The 24519-nt window shown below is 39.7% G+C and overlaps 1 protein-coding gene across 1 annotated transcript in view; it reads right to left on the minus strand.

Moving 5' to 3' along the window:
* The window catches only part of TOX3 (TOX high mobility group box family member 3), a 118330-nt gene extending 94142 nt beyond the window's left edge, over positions 1-24188 (minus strand). The window contains exon 1 of the mRNA XM_049786071.1: positions 24102-24188. Coding sequence (XP_049642028.1) covers positions 24102-24188 — 87 coding nt within the window. The remainder of the gene's footprint in view (positions 1-24101) is intronic.
* Between the last annotated feature and the right edge of the window lie 331 nt (positions 24189-24519).

The raw sequence follows: 24519 nt of genomic DNA on the forward strand, positions 1-24519 counted from the left end.
ATGAACGAGAGACAAAACAAGGTTATGTTCTAACTGGGGGAAAAGGGGAGAGAGGAGGCAAACAACTAGTAAACAAATAAGAGTCTGTTTTAAAACAAACACTTTGAGGGGGGAAATAAAGAGGAAAGGTGAAGCATAATAATAGAAAGGGATGGGGCCGGAACAGTGGCGCAGCAGTAGGGCGTTTGCCTTGCAAGTGGCTAACCTAGGACGGACCTCCGTTCGATCCCCCAGCGTCCCATATGGTCCCCCAAGCCAGGAGCAATTTCTGAGTGCATAGCCAGGAGAAACCCAGGTGTCACTGGATGCGGCCAAAAAAAATTAAGAAAAAAAAAAAAAAGAAAGGGAAATAGGGCCAGAGCAATAATATACCAGTTAGGGGGCTTGCCTTACATGTGGCTGATCTAGTTTCAATCTTCAGCATCACAGCATTACCAAAAGTAATTCTCCTGGTATGGTTTTCTCAATCACTACCAGCAGTAATTCCTGAGTGAAGGAAGAGCCAGGAATAACCCCCCGAGCATTGCTGAGTGTGGGGAAAAAAATATGGTGGGGGGAGAATTTAATTTTACATAGAGAAATCATGCAATGTCTCCCTGGGGGTAAAAATGACATTTGAGGAAAAACACTGAGTCCTAGAGGAAGCAAGCCATAAAAATAAGTGAAGAAACCAAAGTTGGAGCCGAGGAAAGTAAAATAAAAGTTTTGAGGTAATAAGAGTAGCTGAATTTTGCAGGATATAATGAGAAGCCAGGATGGTGGTGGACATGAGACACACCTCATGAAGTCAAAGAGACCAAAGCAATATTTAAGGCTTCATAGGCTATCTGTACACTTGGATTTTGTCAGGAATGAGTGAGGAAGCAACTGGAAAGATCTGAGCAGAGGAGGAATAGCAGTCATGGGAGCCAGCTCAATGACTTTTCTAAAATAGTCATCAATATATATAGTGTTCTTGTTTTCTTCATATCCAAGTAGGTCAGCTAAAGGGAACTAAATCTACCTCCCACCTTCTGTAATTTCAGTATCCTTCCCATTGAGGACAGAAACCACATTTAACATCATTTGGTCTTTTAACAACAAGGACTGAAATAGAATCAAAGAGTAAAGAGAAAGACTTACCATTGTTCATCTACTGGGATTTATGTACTTCAGGCAAATATGCCATTTCACTGGAATGTTTGTGTTTATGAAGATATTGTGATGAAGGATACTTTTTTCAGTTCATGAAATTTTCAACATAAAAGAACCCTGAATTCCTACTTTGAAATCCATTGTGCCATTTTTATTCCGCCTGTATTTTAATATAGCATCAATATTTAACTACTCATTAAATGAAGTGTGACTTTTATAGTGAAAATGTCAGTCTTTGCAGTTCATTAAATTCATTTAAAGTATTGCTGTTTGATATTTTTTTTTCCTGAAAGAATAAAAGGACTCTGAATTGAAGGCATAAACTTTAAATTTAAACATGTGTTTGCTTCAAAATTAGCATTCAGGAAGTGGAACATTACTCATAAGATTGAGGGACTGTTTTCACCTTCCTGTGCTTTACTCAGAGAATGTCGTCTTTATTGAGCTGAGGACTGTTTATCACTGTTGGATAGTACCAGTGGAATGTCACTGTGGACATTAAGATGTCATAAGCTATTATGAATCTCTGGAATTCTGCATGTAGTATTAAAAAAACATTATCTTGAACTGTGGCATCAGAAAAAAATAAACCCTGGAAGATGTGAAATTTAATAACTTGCTGAGTCCAGTAGGGCCTAAAAGTGGTCTATTTTGGTTTTTAAAAATAATTTTGATATGACATGAGATTGCCTGAAAGAAAAGGGATATATTAAAAACGGAGTTTTGAGAAATGTATTCAAATGAATTTTTTAGATGTTTGCAATTCTTCCTAAAATTACTATGATTTACATGGATGGAACATAAATGCAAATGGTTTCAAATCACCACGGGTACGTGTACATGATTACAAAGTCTCTTAATGAGATTCTGCATTCACTGAACAAGACGAACATTCACTGAACAAACGAAGGCTCCACGCCTTTCCTTTTCCCACCCAGATCTTCAAGGGACTGCGGTCTTGTGAAAAGAACGCAGACGGTTCTCTTCTCATCCTCTCCTTTGCCTTCCCCTCACTCCACTCAGGTTCCAAACAAAAAATCCAAGTAAAGCCCTGGAAGTGTGCTGAGCTTAAAGTACCTTCAATACGAAGGTCAAACTTGGAAACATGACAAGCAAGATGTTCACAAACTCAAAGCCATTCTTTCTGCATCTCCCTTTAACACTCCCATTTTCCGCCTTTGTAGAATGCCATGTTTTCCCTCTGGTTCACCCACCTCACTCAGATTAAGGTAAAATTCTCACCCCCTCCCAAAAGAAAGTTCCTTTAGCTAAGGTAAAACTATAAAAGAAAAAGTCAATTTTGTTCTATTCTGATTTCAAAAACCTAAAAGGTAAGACATTTCAGAGAGCAAAAGAAAAAAGACAGGTAGATTTTGGGTTGTTTTTTTTTTTTTTTAAACCAGATTTTATGATTACTTAGGATTCTAAATTTATGCTGACACAGTCAATCCAATGAGCAGCAATGGTTTCTGATAAAGAGAAGACGAGATACGTGATCCCTGTTTTTGAAGCACTTAAAGATTCACCTGAACAAGTACAGGTTGTTTGGTTTTGTTTTGTTTCTTTTTTTAATTTGGGGAGGGTACTTTTCCTGAAAAGCCTTCCTAATAGAAATGAAGTGAAAATTCCTGTATCTAGTGTCAAGAATACCTACTGAAATTACTAAGCTAGAAGTGCACACAAAAATAAATAATGAAATTATACCTCGGGGATCTGGCCAACTGTTAAGAGATTCCATGCATCCTGCCATCACTAATTTGACCAGCTATACCTAGAGGTGTAAATACTAATTAGAAAGCAGCACAGCCTGCCAAGCATTTATCAACTGAACTCAATTTTTTTTTGAGATACTTAGTTTTGGTTTTTGTAGCGAGAGATAACAGGGGCATAAAGTATAAGGAACAGCAACTAATGGGAGGGATTGTTCTCATACTCCTTTGCACCCTTGGGAATTCTGCCAGTCTCATAAAGTGCAGATAAATGAATGCATACACATATAAGGACACATGCACATCTCTTATACCATTTTCAAATATTTTGCTTATTCTTGCTCTCCCCTTACAGATAAGAATAATATAAAACTAAAAAAAGGAAAAAGAATGTAATGCATACTCATATTTTTAAAGCCCAAAGGAGGTAGTGAAGCAATAGTATAGTGGTAGGGTATTTGCCTTATACGCAGCTGACCTAGGACAGACCGGGATTCAATCCCCAGCATCCCATGTGGTTCCCCATGCCAGGAGCAATTTCTGAGCACAGAGCCAGAAGTGACCCCTGAGCATTACCAGGTGTGGCCCAAAAACCAAAAATGAATGAATGAATGAATGAATAAATAAATAATAAATAAATAAATAAAACCCAAAAAACCACAGAACTCAAATGGCTGAACACATGAATGCAGAAGGCCTGGGTTCAATCCCTGCCACCTTGTGTTTCCCTGATCACTGCTAGAAAGCATGTCTTAGGATGTGGTGTGCCCCTAAAAAATACGTCTAAAACTGCATTATTAGTTCCTATCCTTAAACAGTATAACATCAGTCTGCTCATAAATAATGACATGTGAATTATTCTCATTCAGATCTTCCATAATAAGCTCAGCAAAAACTGCCCATTATCCAAAGTGCTACTTTTTAAGAGAATTTGTCACTACCTCTAAGACAGTCTCTGATGTTGTCTTTGACTTCAGCAGCCTTATACTTTTCTGCCCAAATTTGTGGTGCCTTAAGTTATTGCCTCAAAACAATTCAGTCATCAACAAGAGCCTATAAGAGGATGAAATTGTTTCCTCCATAAATATACTCACTGAGATGCTACCAAGTCTGGAATGTCTAGGGAAAGATTCAATAATCAAGAGAGAAATGAGCTACAGAAACTCAAAGAGAATAGAAGAGCCAAAGCAGGAGATTAGGAAGCCAGGAGATGAGGGCTCAGTGAATTAAACATTCTTAAGCAGACTTACATACATAATGAATTGGTCAATTCTGTCCAGTGTTTCTGAAAGAGATTACTCTTCCAACAAGCCAAATGAGTGTTCAAGGATGGTAGTGTGGATGGATTCTCGAACAAAGTAAGTGTTAATCACTTTATCTCCCCCAATCTTTTTTTGTGAAGAAGAGCAACTTTTCATTTCCATAAAGCCTTGAAATCTTTGGCGGGCAGAAGGTGGGGGTTGGGGGAAGCTGGCTAGAGGATGCAGACAATGAAGTCCCTGAAAAGGGGGATTTCCTGACAATAAAACCCTGATCAGAGGCAGAGAAGGGACACTGTTGTCCATGGCACTCCTGCCTTCCTTTGGGAATTCCAGGCATGGTGGAGAGGGGAGGGGTATGGTAACAACTGCCCTAGGAAGGATCAGCCAGGTAGGATTTTAGGGTAACTGCAAAAAAAAAAAAAAAAAAAACTCTGGATAGCCAATCTGTCTTAAGCACATTGTTACAAACTTCCTTCAGACACCTGTCAATTTGTCAAACAACATATAAAATAACCAGTCAATAAATCTTGAAGCAAAGGACACTGAATAATCATATAAAGTCCTCTAACTAGACAGGTAGTAAGGTTTGTTTATATACCTGCATCTGGATAAGGAGACTATAGCAGCAAACAAAATTAGCATATTTGTGGCTCTCTGAAAGTTCATTTGGCAGGACAAATCTTCCTGAAAATGCCATGCATGTTATGACCTATGAGCAACAATGCCAAAAATATTGGAGAATTTTAAACTTTAACCATCTAAACTTAAATGGGCCTGTTATACTGGCAGACCAGGGGGCAAAGGGTGGTGGTACAGGATGCACTCTGGGATCATTGGTAGAGAGAGGTTGACTCTGGTGGTGGGATTGGGCCTGATTCACTGCAGATATGAAATTCAATTATGAAGGACATTGTTTATCACAATGGTTTCAATAAAATTAAAATTTAAAAAAAGACATTGGAGAATGAATGACTGAAGATGTCTGAAATCGAGTCACATGATTCAAAAATAAATATAAAGAAATAACAAGAACATATACCATGCATAATAAAACAAAAAATAACCAACTTCTGTGTTCCCTTTTCTATATAAATAAGAAAAAATGGAATAATAAGTCTGAATTTTTCAACTCTGGATCCTATATGTTATTTCAGCACAATCACAGCTCCAAATGTGTCCATAAGGATACATAAACCCTTCATTTCAAATAGCTTTGTAACTAACTTAGATCGAGCACCTACAGACACAAGAAGACATTCTTAAGCCAATTCCTAGCCAAGGACAGTTAGTCCTTTTAATGAATATCAACCTTCCCTTTTTAACTTACTACATCTTTCAAAAGATATTTTTACTGACCCAGAGATTTTGAAAGTGGAAATCAGAGGGGAAAAAAGAATGAGAACAGTTTAAAGGTGTCAGATGCAAATACAAGTATAAATTCTCTAACTTGGTCCAGGAACTTCTTCCCAAGCAACAGTCTATGCCTCAGAATGGACGTGGGCCATCTTAACTATTCTGAAGAATGCAGAATGGTGGATTCTCCTTTTAGATCCATCAGCTCTGAGAAAAATAACCTCCCTATATTTAGATAAATGCCCTTTGTAACAAAGGAGCAACTCATCTCGGTTAGCACTTTCTAAATGACAAATCCAGAAAGTTTTCTAAAATATTCCTCTAGCTAAGTGGTTTTCTACTTTAATTTTGTCTCTGCCCCAGGAACATCTGGCTGTGCCCTGGGAGGGTGCTAAATCTCTTCTGTGCATGGAAGAGTCTCAGACCAAAGTATTATCCAGGACCAAACATCAACCATGCCAAGGCTAAGAAACTGTTCGAGTGACATATTAGTCAAAGAACAGGGGATTCCCCAAGCAATGCTCAATGCATAACATCCTCCTGTTTCTCTAACATAGACTATGAATGTAGTCTATCCAATGTATCTGTTCTTAGGATAACAAGAATATTTTAGAATAATGCAGACAAAAGCTACCTTTAATGAAAGTTTAAGACAGAAGTGAGAACACAGTGGGTTGGGTGTTTGCCTTGAAAATGGCAGACCTGCTTCAATCCCCAGCACTCTTAATGATTCCACAAGCCCCAACAGGAGTGGTCTTTGAGTTACAATCCAGGAGCACCACTGGTGTATGTCCCCTACCATCAAAAAATAAAAATAAAAAAGTGTAACAGTCAATATTTGCAACCACTCTTTAGCATTATTTTTCTCTATAAAGCAAGCTTATCACAGGGAGTAATCCAAGGAAGTGGGATGGATTCTCCAGCCCTCAAAATATAAGTTCTGTGGAGCACTTAAAATTCTCCTTCATTTATCACAGTCTCTTCAGCACTCACCAGAGTAAAATCCTGGCTTTAGAGATGAGGACACTGAGTGGCTTAAAAAAAAGTTCTGGAGATCACAAAGCTGGTAAGTCATCCTTTTCATTGCTTCATGTGGAGTCATCAAAATCCCTCAGCTCTCTTATGTGTAACTTTAGATACGCAGCACCAATGAGGGAGGAGTGAGTCAGGCTACCTTTCAAAGTTACTTCACTTTTTAAGAAGCTAATTACAAACAAAGCAGTGAGCCCAGGACAACAGCCAAGTGCCTCTACACCATCATGAGTCACCTTCAAGCACTCTGAGAGGGTGGCTGCTTTTCCAGAAGGTTAACAGTTTTGTTCACAGGAGTGGGACTCATACTACAGCTGGCAGGCTTCCCCACACCAGGGCAGACACACTTCTCAAAGGATATGTTTGCTACTGTGTCAAGCAACTCTTTCCAGCATTGGGGGAGAGGGGGCTTGAGAGGTCTGTGCAAACCTGTTCACGTTTGGCATTGACCCAATGGACAACCCCTTTTTGCCCAGGCCAAATTGATCTTAGCACAACTCCATGTAGAATTAAAGCCATATCTTATGCAATACATGAAAAGAGATGTGACTGGGCCTTAATGTAAACTTTCAGGAATATGTACCTCTTAAAATAAGAATTCAGATATTAAAGTGTCCAAACAGACACCAATTTTCTTATTTCTATTATTTCAATAGGTTCAATGAAATTCTCGGGGAAATGAACAAACTATAGCAAGTCCTATAAATTGAGAGTGACATTCATCCTTTAAAAGGGATGAGGGAAAAAAGACATTCTTAGTTTTACAATATTGACTTAGAAAGACAATTAAATACTTTTAAGTGGAAATGTCCCTACCTGAGGGTTAAGTAAAGTATCCTTTACAATGAGTATGTAAGCATACTCATTGTACTTAGAAGGACTTGAATATATATTCAGAACCTGTTTTTCTCCACAAAAGAATTGGAGTAACTTTTAGTAACATATTTTATTCTGAAAAGAATAAGGTTTACAAGGTCAAAGTAAAGGAAAACGAAGAGAACAATAAAGTCAATATGCCTAGTACTACAAAAGGTTGCTCACTTGGATGATGTGAATGTGTTTGGGGTTGAAACCAAGGTTCTTGGCAGCCAATATAAATAGAACCAAGAATGATAAGGTCAGTAATGACCAAAAGAAGAGGCTAGAGTGATAGCAGAATGGGCAGGAGGTTTGTCTTGCATGTGGCCAACATAGATTCGCTCCCCAGAACTCCACATAGTTCCCCCATTTCCCTCAGAGCTTGTAAGCTCTGAGCACTGCCAGGTGTAGCCCAAAATACAACCAATCACACAAAGAAACAAACAAAAAGAATAGCCAAGAGATAAAGCTAAGTGATTTTTTTCAGCTCTTACTAATACAATCACCTAAGATTTTCTAGTAAATAATTATTTAAAAAAAAAACACTCATTAATAGCATTTGTTAATTGAACTGCAAAAAAAAGAAATATGTTTATGAAAGTGCAATCCAATATTATTCATGTAAATGGAGGTCCTATGAGTATGCAATTCAACACAGTGACCTAGGCCATGGTGTACACAGCATGTCCCATTCAGTCTTCAACTCCTTCAGGGACTCAAACCTCACACTGGCCTAGTCCATTCATGCAGACACAGAGGGAGTCTTCTTCAGCGAAACCTCCATTAAGATTTCCTGAAGCAAAATTTTCTTAAAAGAACCATGTGGCTGAGACTTCAAGATGATAATTTCTGATAAGAAATCATAGGACAAAATGCTGGGTCAACAACTAAATATGAGAGCAGACTTTATCAGCAGAAAAAATCTCATCCCAGAAAGCAGAATTTTCATGTTCTTAAATGGTCATTTTAAATGAGAGATTTTTAAAGTAATAAGGGGTTGTTTATTATCTAAAGTTTCTATTATGTAAGGGTTGAATTTTCATTCTTTTTTTTTAAATGAAGCAAAAAATAGTTTTATTTAAAGAAATTTACTTGGAGGAATGTGAGGGAGAGGGGAGAGAGAGAGAGAGAGAGAGAGAGAGAGAGAGAGAGAGAGAGAGAGAGAGAGAGAGAGAGAGAGATGCTCAAGAGAACATGTATTACTTTTCCAAAGGGGAAAAGGCTCACTGAGAACACATCTATTAGGTTAAGAGATATAAGCCCATCTCCAGGGTAAAGAGTGAATCTTAATTCAGATTTTTTAATCCATCTCTTCTTCCTCTCCAAACCAGATGCTGTTTTAGGCCTCTTCTCCCCTAGCCATAGTCTCTTGTCATCTATGATCATTATTCTTATTCTTCTCATTAGCCCATCAGAATTCCTTTAGCTTGATCTGCTTGTCCTTCGCTTGGTTTCTGCCTTGAACTTCAACAGATACTCCCTAACAAGCATGCAGACTCAAGAAATACAGAGGAAAGGGTAGCATTAATTGTGACCCACTGTCTTACACCTACTTGAGGGCCAGTATTTCCACAATGTCTAACTTTCAAGAGGGACTCGGATAATCAAAGCAGTGCAGATCACAACTAGTGTTTTCTAGGAATCTGAAACAAGCCATAAAAAGGACGCCTCTTATATAGAATGTGACTCCATTCACAATTAGAAAACTGTCAAATTAGACCGAAACTAGAGAGAATATTTGAGATTTACTAATTCAGACAGAGCAAAGCTATTCTGATATCCAGGAAATAATTTATTCTGGATAACTGACATTTAGGGAACATGAACAGATGTGATTTTAAATTAATATTTTCAAAACTAACTAATAGTTCTAAATAATGTGAAAAATTATTAAAATAGACAACTGAGACATTGGTCTATAACCCACATTGCAATAACCCACAGTAGAGTTCTAATGTTTAAGAACCCTCACCAGTTTTTCTCTAAAAATTTTGCATCGCTTAACATGGTAACTTTAATACCACCTGTAGAAGTTCTTTGCTGTCAAACTAAAGATACAACAATCTATCTTGTGGGCCAGCACTTTGGTATCTATTATGCATAGTGGATTAATTTCATATTATATCAATAAAGTTACATTTTTAAATATGCATGCTTTGAGTCTTTGGGTATTTATATCAACAGCAAGCAATACAAAGGTTGCCTGAGGTATCAGTGATATAACTTTGAAAGTGTATCAAGGTAAAAAAAATTTAAGTAAATATTTATACTAATAATAGTTAGATAAGGCCAAAAGAAAGGCTGCATATCTGGAAAGAACTGTGGTTTATCAAGCCAAGCCATAAGTGTGTTTTACAGAGAGGATAGCACTTTATATGGATAATTTTTGGAGGACTCTATCAGAAGTGAAGCACAGATTAAACTGAGGGTTAAAAGATGTAGAAACTAAGAACTAAACTAGGAATAGAAAAAAAGGGCATATAAAAAAAAGGTGAGGAAAGGGCATATGAAAGAGAAAGACAAGCAGGGAGAAATGAAGATGGCATAACTATCATTGTATGGAGAAAAGGAAAGGCCCAGAATGCAAAATAAAATGTTTTGGACTTAGAAACAATGGGAGAAAGGGTACAGAGCATGGAGTAGTTATAGCACTTGCCTTGCTCACTGTCAACCTTCTGGGTGTCAATTCTCAAATGGTCTCCAAAGTCCTGTCAGGACTGAGTACAGTCCCTAAATGCAGAGGCCCTGATTACAGCAAGGAGGGAGGCAGGAGGGAGGAAGGAAGAGGAAGGAAGGAAGGAAGGAAGGAAGGAAGGAAGGAAGGAAGGAAGGAAGGAAGGAAGGAAGGAAGGAAGGAAGGAAGGAAGGGAGGGAGGGAGGGAGGGAGGGAGGGAGGGAGGGAGGGAGGGAGAAAGGAAGGGAGGGAGGAAGGGAGGAAGGGAGGGAGGGAGGAAGGGAGGGAGGAAGGAAGGAAGGAAGGAAGGAAGGAAGGAAGGAAGGAAGGAAGGAAGGAAGGAAGGAAGGAAGGAAGGAAGGAAGGAAGGGAGGGAGGGAGGGAGGGAGGGAGGGAGGGAGGGAGGGAGGGAGGGAGGGGGAGGGAGGGAGGGAGGGAGGGAGGGAGGGAAGGAGGGAGGAAGGAAGGGAGGGAGAGAGGAAAAACTTGATGATAAAAGCAATACCGGTTTTTGTAGATGGCAGATATTAAAAGTGAAATTCAATAGCAGCTTTATAGAAAATTTAAAAATGTGGTCAAACTAAAGCTCAAGATTTAAGGCATTGGAACAAATTGCAAATATGTCCACAGTTCTTTAAGTCTCCTCAACCAATGTCTCTCCCTTTTCTTCTCCCCTGAATCTGGACTCCTCTTGTGTCTTTCTAGGGGTCACTAAGTGTGGCAGAAGGAACACTGTAGCACTTTGAACCTGGGGTCAAGGTTTTTATATACACCTCAGGATGTTGGAAGTGAGAAACTACATACAGAAGAAATGAGGTGTCTTAGCTAATAGGCAGCAGCTTCCATTAGCAAATCCCCAGCCAACTTGATATTTTGTGTGTGTGTGTGTGTGTGTGTGTGTGTGTGTTTTGGGTCACACCTGGCAGCGCTCAGAAGTAACTCCTGGCTCTGTGCTCAGAAGTTGCTCCTGGCAGGTTCAGGGGACCATATGGAATGCCAGGAATGGAACCCAGGTCCGTCCTGGGTACTGCTGTGCTATCTCTCTAGTCCCAACCTGATATTGTTAACACACACACAAAGTCAATGCAGCTCAGAGAAGAGCACCTGAACCTATGATCTCCAGATGTATTGCTGATCTACAGAATACCAAGTAAAATGCATTGCTTGTCTTAAGTCACAAAGTTTTATACAATAGCAGATAACTGATACATCACCATCAGAGATGAAACCACTAAGTGCAGAATCCACATAGAAATAGAAGGCATATACAAATAATAAACAAAAACTATAAATACAGAAGCAAAAGAGTAAGACATAAAGTTTTAAGAGAATGTTTCCAACCCTGTGAAGATAAGGTAAAGCAGTAGACTGGAGGAGAAACCAAGAGCAAGAGAAGTATTACAATATAAAATATTAGGGAACCAATACATGGGAGAAAGGTAGAGAAAAAGATAGCATAGGATGGGAAATTTCTAGCACATTCCAGAACCTAGTAGTGCCTAGCCCAAAGTAGACTCTCCATGTAAAGACATAACTAGATAGTGAGGTGACAATGGAGCTTAGCAGAAACATAGGCCAATTTTGAGGAGCATGAATGAAGTCTAATTTGACAAAGATAAATCTCAGTGGAAAGAATATAAAGTTTTAGTAACTTAAGAAGACCAGCAATAGACTACAGAGTATTAGGAGGTCTTAGAGGAGAATAGCATGGAACCCTAGGTAAGGATGTCTTGTTTGTGTAATTGCTCCAAGAGATGTGAAGGAAGGAGTGCACAAAGATGAAAATGCACAATATGGCTGGTCCTTTCTCGAGGAAGGGAACTAGCAGCATCAGCATGATTCAAGAACTTGCTAGCAATCCAACTGTCAGGCCCACTCTTTACCTTGAGTCATTCCATGCTGCATTGCCTTTTAAGCCCCCAGCCATAACCAAAGTCTCCCGAGTCCATTTGGTGTTGAAACATCTTCTCCAACTTCTCTGACACTTGCAAATCTCCCTTTTCGAGACAGAACAAAGCCTTAGGCAAGCAAGTTCTCTGCTGAGTTTCAATTAGGTCCCCAATGGCCTTTCAACTATGTTCCTCATATATTTATTTTTGAGATTTTCTTCTTTGTATAGAAAATGATAGCATGTTCCATTTGTGATAATCTTCATTTTACATGAATTGGAGGTGGGGGGTCTGACTTAAACAAAAATGGGAAGCAGTAGACTGAGGAGAGAGCAAGTTTGAAAGAGAGGTGGCACTCACCCAACTTAAGACTGGGCAACAGAATATAGAAGAAAGACATCTGGGCATGCTGACAGCAGAAGGAATAGAACAAAAGAGAGAGGGGGATCTGCAGAACCAACAGTCAGCCATCAGAAAAGAGAAACACTATTGGAGGCATTTATCCCAAAGAGTAGACAATGCTCTCCTCAGTCTGGATGAGAACTGGTTTCTGTTTTGGTTTGTTTTATTTAATTTTGCTTTTGTTTGGGGGGCACATCCGCAGTGCTCAGGGCTTACTCCCGATTTTAAGTTCAGAAATCACTCCTGATGGTCTCAGGGAGCACACTGAATGCTGGAGGCTGAACCCGGTCAGCTGCTTGCAAGGCAAGTGCCTATCTGCATCACAGTACTACTATTCAGGCCCTGGTTTCTGTTTTTTAGAAATGTTTGGATATCATCCATTTCTAATTATAAGGAAATAAAAATTGAGTGTTCCCTTCTTTTTTTATTGGGAGGGGGAAGGTGGTGCCAATCATATGTGGGACCAGTCATGGAACCAATATAGCCACATGGAGATAAGCACCTTACTTCCTAGGTTCTCTTTTCAAGGCAATCAGTTGCCTTTCTAAGAATGAGTGAGGAAAGGTGGGTCTGATTGGAAGTTGAAAAGAAGGTGTATGTACTATGAGGAATGACCATGAGAAGAAGCAGATGAACCTAGACAACATTCATTTTTAATAGGAAAACAGAGTTTTCGGTTATTTGAAAATTGAGAAATGATATTGACTTAGGACTAACACTAATTCACATTGAGAGAAAAGGGCTGCGCGTAAAGTGGGAGGGGAGTTGATGTGTCTGCATTCCACAGGCTTTGGGGACTAACAAAGCAAACTAACAAAGGGTTAACAAAAGTGGATGAAAGGGCCACAGTGGCAGCACAGTGATAGGGCCTTTGCCTTGCATGCAGCTGACTCAAGACAGATGTGGGTTCAATCCCCCAACATCCCATATGGTCCCCCTAGCCAGGAGCGATTTCTGAACTTAGAGCCAAGAGTAATCCCTGAGCACCACTGGTTGTGGCCACAAACCCAAAAACAAACAAACAAAACAAAAAAAGTGGATAAAATGCACAAAAAATGCACACAGAACTACAAGTCTCAGATGGGATACATTGTTGTGAGTAATCTAAAATATGAGTTTGACAAAACAAAAAAACGTTTTTTTTTTAAATCTAGATTTTTGAATACTGACTAAGCTTAAAACTTCGTTAGTCATGATAAGAACTTGAGAAAAACTCAGAAAGTCTTTTGAAAAGAAATTTGAGCCTAAAATATAGGTAATCAATTAAAATTAGGACATAAGGATTTGCAGTTCCGGCAAAGAACATAAATCACCAGATATTTTAAGCATGCCCAAAATAAAACTCCAAAACTGGAGAAAGGACAGAAAAGATATCCTTTTCATGATGTATCAATGCTTCAAAGAGAGATCTTCCAAAGAGGACCCACCAAGGAGGGAATAAAAACTACAAAATTGAATGTAGCTTATCAAAATATAACACTACAGTTTATACACAAAAATCTCAAACTTAGATACATCAAGGTTTTCCCAAACCTCACTCAGAAAATATACCAAAGTTGTCCACTTACCTTTCATTCCGTGTAACTTAGAGTTTAGTTGGGGACATGAACAATATGAGCAATATAGCACAAAGCATATATTTATGCAAAGATTAAATTGCAGCTATATTTTTAACTCAACGATGTAGTTATTCACCTCTTGTTTAATCCTTATCACATTTTGTTGCTGCATAAAGTACTGTTCTATATCATGAAAGCCGACAGAAGCTACCCTCCTGGAGTTTACTCTCTAGTGGAAAGAGATTAACAAGAAATATGACCAAAGGAGTAAATAAAAATAGATGCATGCTGTGCAAAAACTAACAATTTGAAATGAAAGACTGAAGTAAGAACATCTGAATAGAATCTAACTTGAAATAATTAGTTATATTTTAATGGCCAGATTATGTTTGAGGGTAGCATGGCCTACATACAAGCTGAATGTTGAGATCTTAGGTTCTAGACATAGGGAAGAGCAAATGTCAAAGTATAAGACAAAGGGTTGATAGGATACACCAAAAAGGGTAGGGAGACTATTGATCGAAATAAGTACAAGTTGGCAAAGACAGATTTGGGGTTCTTATCTGTTGACCCTCATGTTTATCTTTTACCCTGTCTCTATCCCTCTAGGCCTTGCCATTCAAACTGAAGCTTTAGTTAACTTCCATTTATTCCTATTGTCTCAAAATAGTTATGAACTTTCATGTTCACAACCCTTCCTTTAAGCCTTCATTTTCACACCAACTGATTACATACTCTGTTATCCAATCATTCCCTCCCTCTCAAGCTATCTATACTCAGGTGGTAGAAAAGGCCCCACAGTAGAGCGTCCTCAAGGGAGGGTCTAGTTCTCAAGCCTTCTCAGATAATGTCTTGAAAATGTCTTCTTACTTAACCAGCCACCTCCTAGTTCCAACTGAAATACACACACACACACACACCTCTTTCACAAGATGTCTTAGCTACACACAATCTGGTTTCAGCCCATCAAAGTTTTCACTACAGGAAATGTTCACATATATATATCACTCACCTCCATTCACTGTATGATGGGACATACCAGACAGATATCTCCTGTGGCCTCGGTTAGGCTCTTCAGAAAGTTAAGCCTCATATCCCTTCATATTTCTCTTCTAAAATAACATTTCTTGTCCATTCCATGCTTAATTGACTGCTTTTACCTATAATTCCACCTGAGCTCCTTCTCCCTCTTCCAATGTAGTCTCAATTATACCATCTACTAACTTCAGATATCTCGACATGAGTCAGATGTCTCTGTATGGCTGTGCCTCCCTTATGTCCTCAAACATACAAGACACACACATTCATGAACACTTAAGAGCACACACCTAGTCCTCTACCAAATAGAGGTTTCTCAAAGGCAGACCACTTCTAATGTTGCCCCCCAACAAATGGGCCTTCCTAACAAGCATAAATAAATAATAAGAATACCCACCTCAAATAAGCAAGGACTACTTCTGAATTACATTAAAGAGTAATGGTTAGTAAGGATAATTTAAAGATCATAAATTTCCCAAACGATCAGGCTTTCCTTTCCTTGGCCATTTAAATGGACTTTTCTCCACCACAACTCCACTTTCCCTCTTTATGATGCCAGTACTTTGCTTTTCCTGAGGGAGAAGAGAAGTTGCAGCTTCTGGTGACTCAGAACTCATGTGGTTTCCAAAAGGCGACAGCACCCACCCTTTTCCTAGGCTGGGTATGTGGCTTTGGAACTGATCCTGAAGCTCAAGTCTGTCCACTGAATTAATCCAAAGAAACTGCTAAAATATGTGGAAATGAGTCTCTCTGTCTTGCAGCCTGAGCTGCGGGAACATGACGGGGAGCTTTTAATGTATCTTCTACAACACAGTCTAGCCTGAGCAAAGCATTAGCCAATCAGATGAAAGCAAAGCTAACAGAAAGTCTCAACAACATTCCTTGGAAGTCTGGAAAAGAATTATAAAACCTTTCACATATATTTCACCCATTTTGAAGTTTCTTCCAGTAATGAGTAACAGCATTTTCACTGTTAATACGACAGTTTTAATCATTTCTTTATAAATTTTATGACATTTTATTAAGACTTTTTAAATGAACCAAATATTAAGTATCAAATATCTCTTTAAGTCTCTTAATGGAGCACAACACTGATCTACTTGAAACAATTTTCAAGTAGCCAATAGTTTTAGATGGAATATATCTAAAATATTTTCTAAAAACTCATTTCATCACCATATTTAATGTAATGATTCTATGTAAACAATTCCATAGGAATGCCCACATAACTGGCAACATTAAGAACATAAGGGCCCAGATTAAACATCTATCTCTTCAAATATAATGACTGTATTTCATTCAGTCATGACTAGAGGGAAACCCAAATACCTCTTGATTTTAGCCAATTTAAATTATAGGTTATTAAAAATGGCAAATTTTCTTTTATAGAAAAAGTAATATTGAATTAATTTAAATACAGAATGCCTATCATACAACAAGGCCATTTTCCAATTACTGATGAGTTTTGCACAAGCCTGGAACATATTTAAGAGAACATGGCTTCCCTGAGGAAAGGATTAAGGATACAAACCTAGGCAACAAAGAAACTAAAATGATTTACTACAAAGGGAGAAGATAAAACCTGTCAGAAGCTCAGCAGACCTTGAATAAAAGCCTCTATTCCTTATATTTTAAACAGGCTGTCTTTCTTAAAGAACTGAATCCACCTTCAAAATACATTGAATTTATAGGTATACTTGGCAAAAAAAGTCCATTCTTCCTTATTAATATAGTCAAAACAGATGCTCCAAGATACTTTTAACAGTATTAATATGTCACAAAATCCAATTTGAAACTGCACCTGTTACATCAAAAAACAAATATGAAATGTTTTAATTCATAAATGACTAATATGTTTGATGTCTCTATGGGAATACTCTACCAAAATAAACTCAAAAACAACTTTTCTTTAATTTCAATTCCACTTCCCCTCTGATCTTTCTGCTTCTGTTCAAGGTTCATTCATCTCCAAGCTCAAACATCCTAAAGCTCTATGCCTCCTTTTTCTCCATTTACAGAGTTGTTTTGCCCAGGTCCTCCTTTTCTTCTATCCAAAGACACATCTTCTTAGTGCAAATCCTATCAGCACACTGAAATTCATTGAGTACACAGTAGAAGATATTGAAGGCTGCCTTTCTCTCTAGAAGTCCTTTTAGAAGGACTTGTTAGAAGACTAGCAAGTCCTTTCCCTTGCTAACTTGTCCTTTTCCTTGCTAACAAAACATGGTATGAATTATGTTCACATAACATTAGACCAACACCTCTTCAACACACACACACACACACACACACACACACATACACACACACACTTCTTGGTCAATGATTAGGCTCGGGCATGTGACCCATTTCTGATCAATTAGATTATTTTGAAGTCTAGAGGAACTGTTTAGAAAATGCCTCATCTTGATAAGAAATGTACAGAAAGAGAAAATAATCTTCCTCAATCACTCCCACCACTGCCACTGCATAGCTTCCTTGAGCTACTGGCACCAATCTGTGAACACTGCAGAGATTGCAACAATGCAAAAAGGAGCAGGAGAAAAAAGAAGGAGAAGTCTGAAGAAATGACAGAACCATACAGAACAGCCTGAGACTCTCTAAATAAAGACTTCTTTGTAAGTAAACAGATGTCCTTATGGTCTATGCTACTGTTCGTTGGGTATTTAATTACCTGCAGCCCAAAAGTTCTAAATGATAAACATACCTAACACAAACTCTTTACCTTCCCATAGAAGGCCTTCTATGCAAAGGCTTTGAGCCTAGTATAGTCAATAGACACACCATCAAATCACCAAGGAGTCTCATACAGACCTGTAATTCAGAATCTTTATAGATGAGTCCCAATAGTCTATATATAAATAGTTACCCAGGTGACTCATACATGTCAAAGAAGCTTGAGATAACCACACAATACTTTTTTTCTGTTTTATCTGCTAGTACCCTGAACACCAAAAGGAATGCTGATAATACATTTCTCCAATGACAATAACCTCATGTCACTTAGGTTTGAACATCATACATTGCTCATTTAAGTCTTTGTATTAGTTTTCAAACTCAAAGACCCCCTAGAACATGAGAGAAATGCAAGAGGCTGCACAGAGAAATAGTAGCTAGAACAAGATGAATTGTGGAAAGCATCCCATTGGAAACATCAGACACAACTATGCTAGAGTATGAATCCACCATTGACCACTTGATGACTATTCTACAGAAAATCTGGATATCCACATTTATGTGCAAGGAATTTTTTAATGCAGATTATATAAAACAAATTCTCAAAGGGGATTCAGCTTCCACCTGAAGTAGAGTTCTTGAAATGTTTACACTTACTTTTGAGTACTATGGTCACAAACATTCCACTGATTTAATCTCAAAATGACTAATTTTTTTTCTTTGTTTGTAAGAGTGAGCATTACCATAACACTGGCTAGCAAAATGGAGACTTTGAAGACCTCTATTTAATATCAGTAGGCCGTTTTATCCATTAGTCTCTATGACTAATCACCTAGAACTACAAGTTTTGAAAGGGCCAACAGAGATGTTAAATGGGAGGGAAAGTGCCAGGGAGAGTTCAAGGGCAATGGATCTAGGTCTTAAAGGCAGAAATCTTCTGGTTCCATCTCAAGCACCACTGAATGTTACTTACTTTAAAAGCATTCAAGCACCACTGGGTGGCCCTAGTGCCCCTATAACTGCCAGACCAGAGCAACAGCACCTTACCAGACCCAGTCAAGGAATCTCACAGCCTGGTTAACCAAATATCCTCAGGAGTAGCCCCAGATCCCTGAGCACTGCTTGAGAGGCCCCTCAAAAAGTTCAATGAAAAACCAAATACGAAGAACAAATTTATTTACATACAACACACAAACTATAAAACTAAAATAAATATCTGAATAGATACATAATATAAATCAACTAATTACCAACAACTCATATATGACATTATCATATACTACACACAGTATGTAGATGCATTTCAGTATCTGACCCCGGTGGAAATGGCCAAGATCAACAGTGCTCAAGACCTATCAAATACTATAAAAGCCTTTTGTACCAACCTGAGTTACCCAATATTCTCATGGGTCATGCATTCTTGCCACAAATGTCTTTTTTTTCCTGGTTGTACTATACCTTGAGGATCCTTAAAGATGTGATTTAAACTATACAAATGACAGGGCAGATTCTCTAAATTTAAAACAAAGCTTTCTGTCAGGACTGCACATTTTAAAAGGCAATCTTTACAAACTCTACTGCCCAGAGTAATGATCCCATTCTGTTAAGGATGAAACCAAGCAGAAGTATCATTCACAAGTCATCTTGTGTTATTCCCTCCACCATTACACACACACACACACACACACACATATACACACATCGATTTATGAGGCATGGCTAATATGTAGCCAGTGCTGAGAACCCACTATTCTATTTTAGACACCTCTGTGAGTTAATAAACTTATTCCATCTTGTTAACTTACTTTTCTTTCTACTGCTGAGATTTGGAGCAAAGGAAGGACTAAGGGTTTTATTATCTAGAACAGGGGTCAGTAAACTTTTCTTTCAAGGGCAGAAAGTCAATATTGAATCTTTGGAAGCCAGAGTGTTTGTTACAATTTCTGGACTCTGCCAACACTGTGGGAATAGCAACAGACAATACAAAAGCACCTGAATGGGCCATGTTCCAGAGAAACTTTCTTTATAGACACAGAAGTAAATTTCATGTCATTTTCAGTCATGAATATTCTTCTTTTGATTTTTTTCAGCCATGTAAAAATGTAAAACGCATCCTTAACTCACAAACCAAACAAGAACAGGCAGCAGGCCAGCTGTGACCTCTGGGCCACAGTCTGCCAACCCCTGATCTATAACTACTCCATTGACTTGAAACCATAAAATTAACAAGTGAAAGAACTCAAATGATCAGATTAGAAGGATATTGAATGTGGTTAGATTCCACTTCCTCCACTTGCCCAACTGAACTGTCCACAGTCAGACATGGAAGTGGAACTTTCTACATTATTGAATATAAATCATAAGTGACATCAAAAAATGATTTTTGGGTTTTTTATTTGCTTGATCTTATCTAACAGAAAAGCTCCTAAAAGAATGAATGCCTAAAGTTGTTCTGGGACAGTGTATGGGGGGCCTAGAGAATGCTTTTAATTATGATTAATTTGCTGCCAGCATTTTACATTATAGGAAAATACATATATAATCAGAGTATTATCATTACATTTGACTATCTATCTGAGAACAACTTGGGGCTGAAGCAGGCTACCCTGTAAATGTGAGGCCTGCTCTCTACTTGACCACAAGCCCCAGTCACATGCAGGTACAGAAAGGGGGGCACAGCTGTCCCTGCAAACACTCTGAACTTCTGACTCCTGAGAGGTCCTTAGAAAAACGTGTTTCTATTTCACAATGTGGCTTTAATATCTTGTTTGAAGATCTAACATGGAAATCTCTCCATCTGTTCTTGAAATTCAACACCCCCATAACCCAGACCCTAGGAATAAAATCATTAGTTCTATGCTAAAGCAAGGTATCAATTTAAGAACAGTTTCAATCAAATCCTTTCTCAAGATGTTCTCAATTTGAATCAGTCTCCAAGAAGAAAGACAAGTGGCAAATTACCCTTCAGGTCATTTTACCTTTCAAGCTAGCCTATGCAGTGCCCCACAAACTGGAGTGAAAGCATTCACAACAGAATGTCTTAATTAAAGAGATCAATAATAATTAGAAAGCATGGGTTAGAGCATAAAACTATTCTACAAAAAAAAAAAAAGGTAAGAAGTCTGAAAGGAGGTGGGAGGAACCCCTAAGAACAAACTAACTTAAAGTTTAGTCTTTATTCATTATAAATACACTTTTTCACTACCTTACATTCATGCTAAGTATCTTAATTCATTTTTGGGTAACTGTGACAGGCTGTCTATTATCTTCTTATTAGTGAAAAGACTGGTGAGCTCCATAAAAGAAAAATTCCATACATATAGACAACGGGTCACTTATTCACTTGAGCAAGATATGCCCTTAAATAGATGAGTAGATAGATTTTAATTTAGCACTCCAGAAAAAGCAATGTTCAAAATGTAGATTTTCCACTTGAAATTAAAATGAAAATTAGCCCTTACAAAATAGAGATGACTAAGTTTATACATCAGTGGCTGGTTCATGAATTATTAACTGATTTTAATGATCCTGACTATATTTTATTTGAAGTTCTTCTCCTACTTGCAATGACTTTTGAACCCTCAAAACTCTTTCATCCATTCTCCATAGACAGAGTACACTTTCATGAGTGCTGACATTTAAAAAGGATCCATATACACACAGAATGTGAAGATAATACACATGCATATCATTTATACAAAGAACTCTGGTCATTTGTTAAAGAAAGAAATGAATGAAACCCTATTATTCACGGTTTGTAAATAAACTTAAAGATAAGCGCTAACTTCTCACTTGTTAAGAATGAAGCAAAGGGTTCTGTATTCTAAAGTTTCCCAGATGGTCATTAAAACATGGAAAGGTTAGAAACATACTTTCTTTGAAATTTACCATGTCCCATCCCAAAAGATAATAGATGTCAACAAAAGTTAAAGTACTAAAAGATCAATATTGCAAGGATTTCCAAATTAATAAAGGCATGTCTGATGCAAATCTATATATTTCTTATAAAAACCTACAATAAACAGTACTACACAGACACTCAAGTTTGCTTATGCAAAACAAAATGCTACAAGCCCTTAATTAGCACTTGCTGTTTTATACCCATAAAGTTGATACTTCCTCTTACACTATATTCTTCCTATAAAGAAAAATTATGGGAAATAAAGTTGGGTTAATTTCACTCCTGAAATTAAGAAAATAAAATCATTTGGCTGAGTTTTAAATCATTGCATTTTTATCTGCAAGGAAGTAATGGCAACTAGTTATCGCTAAAGATAGGTACAGTCTGATAGCTACCAATATTAAGTGTGATGTCTAGCTTTGATAACTTGGATGCATACAGCACTTGTGATGACCAGATTGCTGGATTACCAAGAAATCAAGTTACTGCAGGCAACTAGATGCATTAAGAAAATATGACAGGGAATCTATTTGCATCTCCACTGCTGAAGTTGAACAATCATCTCAAAAAAAAAAGGTCTGCCTTCAAGATTTCTCTCTAAAATAAATGTTCTGAGTTTAAATTGACTCAAAATAGCCTTTCTCAAAACGTAACACACACATACACACACACACACACACACACACACACACACACACAATTTCTTCTCGTTCCTTGAAGAACCCTTGGGATCCTAGTGAACAGAGATTTGCCACACATGGCAGTGACTGGATTAATACAAAAGGTTTCTATTTTTGGTGTTATTCCAGTGTTGCTGATTTTAAATCAAAGAAGTAGTTACATTAGGCAAGGTAATGGCTTCCAAAAATAAGAGCATGCCAGGCTAGACAAGTCTTGCATACAACAGGCTAAGTTGTAAGAAGATAAATAGTACCCCACTGGAACAATTAGATGGATTCTCAGAAACACTCCATACTTAATTAGGCTGCCTAAGTCCCTAACTGAGTATACATGGGGGACTTTTTAAAGCATTTAATAAACTGCGTAAATCCAAAATCAGAGGACAGAAGCAACCTTTTTAACTTTTGAGTATAGGCCTTTTCTTGCTTCTTGTTCAATGCCCAAAGGATCACTCTTGGAATTTTAAGTGTGTGGACACCCCACCCACCACAGTTTAAAACATGTAGAATATGTGCTTCCCTCTACATTGGCAGCGAAGTCCAGTGTCTTGAGCACAGAGCTGAGCAGATGATGGCACGGGCATGAGAAAAAAAGAAAAGACCTTAAAGGTCTCTCACAAACTTCAGCCCTGTAGTTGGGAGCAGAGTACAAAAAGGGAGAAGGGAACACGAGCCTCTATCAGCCACTGGGCACAGCAAACTTGTTACTCCAAAGATACAATTCCTCCTCTTCCTGTTATTTATTCATTAGTTTTGCATAACACCTTTCTTTCAGCCCGGCTCCTTATTTCCTCCTCTGTTATCCCAGCAATCATAAACAAACTAAGATTTGAAAGAGAAAGGGAGGAGGTGGGAGGAGGCGGGGAAGGAAAAAAGAAAAACCACTTTGAAAAGGCACTGGCGGTCCGGAGCCCAGCTCTTTCTCTGAATGTCGCCCTCGGGGTGATGTTTTCTCCAAAGCTTGGCCCCAGGGCCTGCGGGAGGAGACGGATCGCCAGCCCGCGCGGACCCTGCGCTAGGGAGCAGCCAGCGCACCAATTCTCACCGCCCAATCCTCCATCTGCCCTTTCCCTTTCGTGAGCCGTTTGGGGGTACATGAAGCACTTGGTCCTCGGTGTAGGCATAGGGGGGAAGTGGAGAGACCCAGGTGCGGTGAAGTCCAATCTTAAGCCCCCCCCCCAAATAATGCAAAGCCTCCCCCTCCCTAACAGATGCAAGCGGAGAATGAATCTCCTATGCTCACCAGTTTAGGGGTAGGCACCAATGGTCCGCGATTCCAAGCGCCCTGACCAGTAGGCAGCAAAAGCTATCTCCGGGGGGGGGGGTTCCCACCGCTCCTCGCACCCCAACTTCAACCCCAACCCCACCCCATCCAGGGCACACTCAAAAGTTTTTCATCTCCTCTCCAGAGAGGCTCTAGGTCCAGCTCTCCAGTAAGTAGGGATGGGCTTGGGTCGGGGGTGCAGGGGGCAAGGAGATCGGACGACGAGATTAGAGGGGCTCCTGCGTTTGCTCGCACCCCATCCCGCCAAGTCAAGGGGCGGCGATCGTGTTTACTAATAACAACAACAAAGAATCACATGCTAGTCCCCTCTCTTTCGGCTCTCCAGTGGCTCTTTGCATTTCGGGGGCAGCTCGAGAGAGAGAGAGTCCGGGGAGGGGTGGGGGGGTGTGTGCAGGACAGTGGGTACTGAAAGTGGGGGACAGATAGGAGAGAAGCAGAGGGCCAGAGCTCAGCGCCCACTGAGGGACAAATAATAAAAAGGGTGTGTGTGTGGGAAGGGGCAGCAAGAGTAAGGGGACAGAGTTGGTCAGAGATGAAAACGCGGGGGACCAGGGGGGAGAAAGGAGTGAAGAAAGAAAAGTGCAGCCGTCGGTGAAGCGGGGTACGCCTGGCCCCCGCCGCCGTCCCCGCCCAGCCCCGGCCCGGTCACCTTGCTGTAGCCGTAGTACCCCAGGCACTGCGCGAAGTCCAGGCCGGCGGGGTCCCCGGCCGCCGCGGGGTAGAACCTCACATCCATCCCGAGGCCGGGCCCGGGGCCGGGGCTGGTGGCGGGGCTGGGCCGGGGCCGGTGCCCGCCTCCTTGGTGCCGCTAGATCCACCGTCGGGAGCGCCCGGCCGGGGTGGCCCGGGGGGCGGCGCGCGGGGCTCGGGCTTGGAGGGGGCCCCGAGACCCGAGCCCGAGACGCCCGGGAGCTGCGGCCGCCGCACACAAAGGCGCGGCCACGCGAGCCGCGGGAGAGCGGGAGGAGGTGGCCCGGGGGACGCGCCCCGCCGTGGGGCAGCGAAGGCAGCGCCGCGCGCGGGCCGGGCGCCCGGGGCGCGGGGGGCCCGGAGCGGCGCGGCGAGTG

The sequence above is a fragment of the Suncus etruscus genome, chromosome 14 (assembly GCF_024139225.1).
Source record: "Suncus etruscus isolate mSunEtr1 chromosome 14, mSunEtr1.pri.cur, whole genome shotgun sequence".
Classification (NCBI taxonomy): domain Eukaryota; kingdom Metazoa; phylum Chordata; class Mammalia; order Eulipotyphla; family Soricidae; genus Suncus; species Suncus etruscus.